The sequence below is a fragment of the Gavialis gangeticus genome, unplaced genomic scaffold (assembly GCF_001723915.1).
Source record: "Gavialis gangeticus isolate Ggan-Ray unplaced genomic scaffold, GavGan_comp1, whole genome shotgun sequence".
NCBI classification, from domain to species: Eukaryota; Metazoa; Chordata; order Crocodylia; family Gavialidae; genus Gavialis; species Gavialis gangeticus.
Genome location: NW_017728981.1, coordinates 1,537,185 through 1,544,727, shown reverse-complemented (window position 1 = coordinate 1,544,727; position 7,543 = coordinate 1,537,185). Strand labels below are relative to the sequence as shown.

The window sequence follows — 7,543 nt, the reverse complement described above, 5'->3', positions numbered from 1 at the left end:
TTTTTTTTGGGGGGGGGGGGTTGCACATATCAGACACTTTTTATGAGAGATTCCATTTAGTTCAAAGCCTATTTTTTCCACTGTGAAAGTTTGGCAAAAAAATTTCACCCGGTCTTGCACTCCTCCACCCCTACCCTTAAATTAGTTCATTTCCAGGAGTTTACCTAGAAGCACATCGATGTTCTACTGTTTCAGCCATACTCCCATGCTCTACTCATACCTGTATCGCTTCGTGTTGATAAGCCAATGCACAAAGTCCTTGGCCTTCATCTTATCCAGATATCTAGTAAAATCGCTTGTGAAGGTGCCTTCGGAGTGTCGCTTAATGTTGGACATAAAACTCTGGGCACTTTTGGATTCATAAGATTGCCATCTGTTTGAGAGAGAGAGTTGCTCATTACTCTGGGAAGAGGTTCGACTGTCTAATGAATAGGACATGACCAGAGGCCCACGTTCTGGTTCTCCCACTGCTCTGTGGTCTGAATCAAAGTAAGTTGCTTTGATGGATCTGTTTAGGCTGCAACTTTTTCAGGGCAGGGTCTGTCTGTCTTCATAGTACAATAGAACCCAGGAGATTCATGTCATAGAATCAGAGAAAATGAAGGGACCTCAGGAGGTCACATCTAGTCCAACCCCTTGCTCCAAGCAGAACCAACCCCCACTACATCATCCCAACCAGCGCTTTGCTGAGCTGGGCCTTAAAAACCTCCAAGGATGGAGAGTCCACCACCTCTCTGGATAACCTGTTCCAGTGCTTCACCACCCTCCTAGTGATAACATTTTTCCTCATGTCTAACCTCAACTTCCCTTGCTGCAATGTGAGCCCATTGCTCCTTGTTCTGTTATCTGCTTCCACCAAGAACAGTTCAGCTCCATCCTCTTCGGACCCCCTGCAGAGAGTTGAAGGCTGCTACTAAATCCCCACTTAGTCTCTTCTGCAGACTAAATTAGCCCAGTTCCCTCAGCCTGTCCTCACATGTCATGTCCCCTAGCCCCCCAACCATTTTTGTTGACCTCCACTGGACTGTCTCCAACTTGTTCATAATCTCCAGGGCTAGGGACAGAAATTACACATAAACTGGGTTAAGCGATTGGAAACTGGTTTAAACCTGTAACAGAATTTCCTGTTCAGTGCACACAAACCAGTTTCAAAATAGCTGAAAATGGTTTAAGATAAACCTGATTGAATGTAGTATCAGACTTAACTGATTTGGGTCAAACCAGTTTATGAAACGTTGGTCCCAGACCCCTTCCTGGTTCAAGTTAAATCACAGTCCCCCAGCATCCCAGCATGCTTTCCAGCACTGGGCTGGGCTGTGCTGTCTGCTCCGAAGAGCAGGGCTGGCCTCACTCCTCTTCTCCCTAGCCAGAGCAGTGAGGGCTGGCTGACAAGAGGGTGGGGGGAGGGGGCAAGCCCAGCTGGGAACGCAGCCCTGTCTTCAGTGGGGGGACTGCCCCCCCAGGCAAAACCCGGCTAGGGTCTGGGGCTAGGCAGGGGGGTTAAACACCCCTTCCCCTGTTCAAACTTACTACTGGCTGTACCTGTGGACTACAAATCCCAGAGGCACCTGGAAGCAGGAAGAGGAAGTGATGAGCAACCCTGCAGAGTCCTGCTACTGTGATTCTGGACTGCAAATCCCAGAGACCTCAGGGGCAGCAGGAAGAGGAAGTGAACACACAGCCAGACTGTAGTCTCCCCTGGCTTCTGGCTTGAGCCACTGCAGGCATGTGCCAGCATTTCCTGAATCAAAGGTAAATGTCTGTTCACTTCTGTTTCAATTTAATCTGTGTCACTTAGATTAATGTGAAGACTGGACTGATTCAGCCTCGGGCTTTTTGACAGTCTGTAGCTAGCCCAGGTGCTTTCCTCAGGAACAGCAGGTTATTGAGTAAAAGATTATCTGATTTGCTGCTTGCTGTGGCTTTTGCTTCAAAGGGCACTGCTTTTCCACGCAAAGGTAGCACTCCACAGTGGCTCTATACAGCTGTTTGCAGCAGCTGTATAGGGCCCCAGGCTGGTTTGCAAACACTCAGTTTGGTCATATATTTGCTTTGTTTTCCTGTGGGTGAAACACTCTTCCACTGTAGACAAGGTGACTGAAGCCATTTGTATATTAGCCGACTTTCACGTCTGCTGTTCCAAACTCAAAACGCATGCAAGGCAGATTTCCTAAAATATCATGGCCCTTGGGCAGCTGTCTACAGACAGCCACAGCAGCTATAGCATCCTGCCAGCCGTTGATCTTTAAGCCCAAATGAATCCTGCTGAACAACTAAAATAAAACCAAATGTTTAATAGCAAGGCTATTTCTGGGCTTAATATTACACACAAGCTTTCAGGATGGAGAAGTCAGCAGGACCAACCTTGGGCAGTGCCTCGGACAATAGGGTCCTAGTACAAGACTGGGGTTTTTAGGTGTAGCTACAGTACAAGTCAATTGTATTATATTCCCTAGCGGCTGACTCCGTCTCAGTACATCTCGCTTTCTTAAGGAAGTGCTGCACCAGATATGCCTTGGCAAATCCCCGTAATGCAAAGTCCTATATACCATTCTGATAGGAACTGTTGTTCACACGCATATCTTTACATGCATTAGCGCAACACTGTCAAGACACAGCATGCCTGTCATTTGCCTTACCTAGACTCATCGGACGTATCTTTGAGGACAATCTGCCAGCTAGGTTGGACCAAAACCATAATTACCAGTCCATAGAGATGCAGCCACCGTATGATTTTCATTTGACCTTCTGTGCAAAAATAAATTGGGACAGTAACTCCCATGACTACAACCTACATTTATACCTTAAAAATATAAAAACAAAGAATCAGATGGACTAATCAGTGTTAAAATCATTTTTTTCAACTGCTTTTTCAGCATTTTAATGAGTGGAAGATGGAAAACTTAAATCCTTGGAACTGGCTACCTACTGGCATGCATCGTATTGGTCAGTTAGTGGTATATGATCACCGGAAAATAGTTATATGACTGCAAGATACATTTGATTTCACTAAACTTCACCTTTTTTCCCCATCTCTCTATTTATTACATGCTCCTTGTAGCATTTCATGTTCTTCCATGTATTTATTAGCACAAGCAAGCAAGCCAATTCCACCCTTGAGAATATCTTATCAATACTGGTCCCAAGACATATTGATGCTTTCTTTGTTTTCCCGAGTTTTGCTTTGCCTGGATGGCAGGTCCGTTCCAGGACCGCTAACACCAAGCAAACATATCAGACGATCTCCTTGGACGGTTAGCCAAATTCAGGTGATCAGTTGATTTCCCTCCCTTCTACCCCCAGATTCAATTTAGACATTGCACTATTGAAAGGTATTTGCCTTCCCCCAATTTCATGTCCTCAAAGCTCTGTAGGCTGGATATTAAGAAGTAAGGGAAACACTTACCTTCTGCAAGAACAGATGTTCTCTTAAAATCCAAATCCTTTCCCCCCTCTACAAGCTGGCTGTGGCTACACTCTCCTCCTTACCAGTGCTTTTAAGCTCGTTAGCAGGATGTTAAAAGATGACAGGGAGGTCACCAGGGTTCCTGTTTTTAGTTGGATGGGTCATTATGAATCATTACGGGATTTTGAAGGGGTATGTTGCAAAGCATATCATTGTTTTTCAACTTATGCCTTCAGCCAGGTTGGGTTTTTTTTTTTATGTGCAGCGCTCAGACCAATCCAGCTCGCTATCAGTTCCTTCCTTTCAGGTAAACTGGTCCCTTATTGCCACAATGCATCATCCAGCATGGGGAGATGATTTCTATGCCTGCAAGGCTGTTGTTCTATACACCTTCTTGTTTGAAGCAAAAGTGAGAACAGAAAGAGAGAGAGAGAGAAAATGCTTTAAAAAACCCAACCCCAAACCTAATTCCAGTATGAAAATACCATAATTGGTGCTATAACATCAGCTCTGTATCTTGGATAACTTAACAAGAATTCAGTGCAACATGTGACACCCATAAGGTTCGAGGTGCTGCGGCAATATAAATAACTGACAATAAGGATAATAAATAGGTAAAAAATATACCTATAACAGAAGGTTTTTATTTAAATGAGAGAGTCCTCACTCCATAGACCATTAATTAAGGATGGACCCTGTACACCCTTAGTTTAATTTGGGTTTTTGTCAGCTGGTATAAATCAGCAGTGGTCTATTGATTTGGGCAGAATTAGACTAATTTAAACCAGCTCGAGGAGCTCACATACTTTATTTGGATGTCACGCTCGGCTTCAGAGCACACCATGGGATGCAGGGGGAAAGGTTTTTAATGGATGTATGCATCTCGGGGTTTTGCTTTTGTGAAAACCGTTGCAAGTGTTTCTGTCACCACATCTGGAGAAAGAGAAGGATTGAATGGTTGTCTGGTTCAGCTCCTGGCCATGGTAGGACCGGCCCGGAGCATCTCTGCATTCATCCATCTCTTCACCAGTGCAGGGTTGTGCCATGTTGCCTGGCCGCTAGAGCTCTGTTGGGGCAGCGTCACCTCTTGCTGCCAATAGACAGAATAACGCAGAAGTATTCCCTGTGACCTAGTTGCTGGCCTCTCCGTAGGCAGTTTGTGTCAATATGCACTGCTAATCCTCTTTACATCTTCACTGCCTGCCTGTCTTGCATGCATACCAGCCCAGCTTCTGGCGTCTTTACTTTTCATTCCATCCAGGGAGACCACGTACCAACTGCAGAGACTTCCTCCGCCTGACGGAGAGTTTTCGAACCCAAAAGCTTGCTTAACATTTTTTTCCAACTATGTAAGTTGGTCTAATAAAAGATATCAGATTCACCCAAAGAACCTTGTCTGCTAATCCTCTGACCCTTCCAACAATGCATCAGGTCTGCAGGTGGGTGGATGGGTGTGGGTTAACACAGGATGCCTTTACTTTCTGTCTTCAGCCTCGTTCGGGAGCAACCTCGTGCCCTTTACCCTGCCACCCAGGTGTTAGGCCAGTGGGGTTAACAGGAGGGACTCTGTCCCCCTTCCTAGGGCTCAGGGAGGGTCTGCTAGGAAGGTCTTTCCTGCCTGATGGAAAAGGTAGCGTCTTCACTTCATGCACTTCATTGTCACCAGTCAGAGGGAGTGTTTGCTGGTTTTGGAAAGTGGGATATTCCCCAAAGCCCATGAACTTCCTAAAGAATCAAAAGGATCCCCAAAGCTGTAGTTTGTTAAAAAATCAAAACAAACAAAAACCCCCAAATTATTATTTTTTTTTCATTTTTGGAGGCGTAGCTCATTATTATTAGAGTTGGCTACAGTGACACCCCTTTTGCACCATCAGTGCAGTATCGCAGGTCTGTGCTATAACATCAGTGCAATATCAGAAGTCAGTGGTATAACATCAAGTGTAATACAACAGGCCTGTGGTATAAATGAGCCTTGAGCTTTCCCTTTCTATTCTTCTGCAGAATTGACTCATTCTGTTTCTCCATCTCGGGACACTACACCTGGCAAGTGCTTTGACTGCTGGTATAAAAGCGGATGCGACGACTCCAGCCTGCAAGTTCTCTGCTGTTTGCAGTCTTCATGTTTTTTCATTCCAGATTATGGCCAAGTACTGCTTATTTTTCTGCCAAAGTAGTTATTTTTAATGAATACCACTATCAAAATATCATGGTTGTGCAGATGGACGCTGGATTAGACCATCCTTCTGCTAATTAGGGATAATGATGGTTTTGAAAGAAAGCCTGACATCGCAGCAGGTCGGCTGTAATTAGCTCAACCTTTGGAGACTCAGCCTGGCTGCTGATCTTTAGGATCTTGCTTGGATTGTCCTTTGATTAACGTTGTCAAATTAGCTTGGAAGGAAACTGTTGTGATACTGCGTAATGAATCTTGTGACCCTGGCAAGAACTCCGCATGCCGGCGGTGACAATTATCAGAGACCAAAAAATGGAGCGTCGACTGGTGTATATATATATATATAAGAATATGTTATCAGAGTTGATCATAATTTGAGTGGGTAGGACAAAAGTCTCTCTGTTACGTGATCTACCCACAAAGTCATGTATTACAATACACCATGACTAAAATATTGCACGAAACACAAGAGCTCCTGAAGTGCTGGGAATATTGATTGGGGGATGGGAGGGAGGAGATATTAGCCCAAAAAGGTGCCACCTTTTCACATTTTCTGAAAGGCAACAATCAATGCAGATTTGATTCAAGCTCCAGATTCAGGCTTTGATTCAAGCTCCAGGAAAAAAAAAGACCGGAGTTTGATATTTGGGCATCAGTGAAATGAAGCATGACAACCAAAGAAAGTACGTCAGCTCCTCGGGCTGGTTTAAATCCGTATCTTTGCCAGCAAGCGGCAGCTGGCAGCCCTGCAGATCTCTCCCTGTTCCTAGTTTCTGAGCCTGGTGCTGGGAAAAACAAACGCAGGGGAAAAGTCTGTAGCTCAGGCCTGGAGCGCGTTGTGTCGTGCTCAGGGGACGGTACATCCCACACCTTGACGGAGCTGGGCAGTGAACCCAGGAGTCCTGACTGCATGCTTCGGGACCACATTGATCCCTTTTAGAGGATGCACTCAAGGGGCCTTAGCTGAAGGCTTATCCTTGCTGCTAAAAAAATGCTGTGTAGTTTATCTCTGCTCCTAAGTACTCAGTACTCCGAGATAATAATAATAAAAAAAAAAAATGCAGTCCTTTCTTTTTTTTCCAGTGAAGACAAGCCCGGGAACACAAGCCAAGACCTTCTTACAGCCATGTTATCTCATCGGAGCTGGTCCGGTCCGTGCTGTGCGTCTGTTCAGACCGCAGCTTTCTGCCCTGAGACGCCGGAGCACATAGACAGAGGAGCACTGGTGGGGACAAATGCTTTGAATGAGTGGTAGGTGGAGATGGGCACTGGCATTGCAATTCTGCAATTAGGGCACTTGCTCACTCCTACTTCTGGCTCCTAGTCCTTTCTCGCACTGGCTTCCTGTGCAGCCTTGGGTGTATCACGTTGCCTCAGTTTTCCATCTGTATAATGGGAACAAGCCTCTGGCCTGCCTCCCAGGTGAATTAGAAGGGGAAATAGCAGAGGAGGCAATGAAGTGCCCATCATGAGGGTGAAATAAATACAAGAGCAATGAATTTGGGAAGGTGTTTCTTGCCAGTAATGGGCAGTCAAGATTTTGCATTTACCTTTCCAAAAGACCTTTTATTTGTTGCTAGGGGAAGGAAGTGCACAGGAGAGGTGAGGTTTTGTTTGGGGTCTAAAATTTTCTAGCTAAATATTAAAGGGAGAGGGGAAAAAGACCCCTCCTCCACCAAGTTACACCTGGTGCCACATGAGCCAGATTCTGTGCCTTGTGAATAAGCCCTTTCTATCCGCTGTGATGGTCAAGGAGGCCTTTTGCTCTCCTCCCTTATAATTTTATACCTGCTTGTCAGAGCTCACAGCACAGCTGTCTGTGGCTGGTACCAGGTAGAGCTCAGCACACGGGATTTTTTGGCATTGGTGGTTTTCAGATTGAACTGAAACAGAATTTCTTTTAATGGGGAAGCAAAATAAATGCCCCCAAAATTTTGTTTTGGGTCAACTCAAAACATTTCCTT

At 45.3% G+C, this 7,543-nt stretch overlaps 1 protein-coding gene across 1 annotated transcript in view; it reads right to left on the bottom strand.

The window, feature by feature from the left end:
* Positions 1–2,800, bottom strand: part of LOC109293242 (glucagon-like) — a 5,421-nt gene extending 2,621 nt beyond the window's left edge. Inside the window, exons 1-2 of the mRNA XM_019511076.1 lie at positions 2,640–2,800; positions 221–373 (exon numbers count right to left, since the gene is read on the bottom strand). Coding sequence (XP_019366621.1) covers positions 221–373; positions 2,640–2,782 — 296 coding nt within the window. The 5' untranslated portion in view covers positions 2,783–2,800. The remainder of the gene's footprint in view (positions 1–220; positions 374–2,639) is intronic.
* Between the last annotated feature and the right edge of the window lie 4,743 nt (positions 2,801–7,543).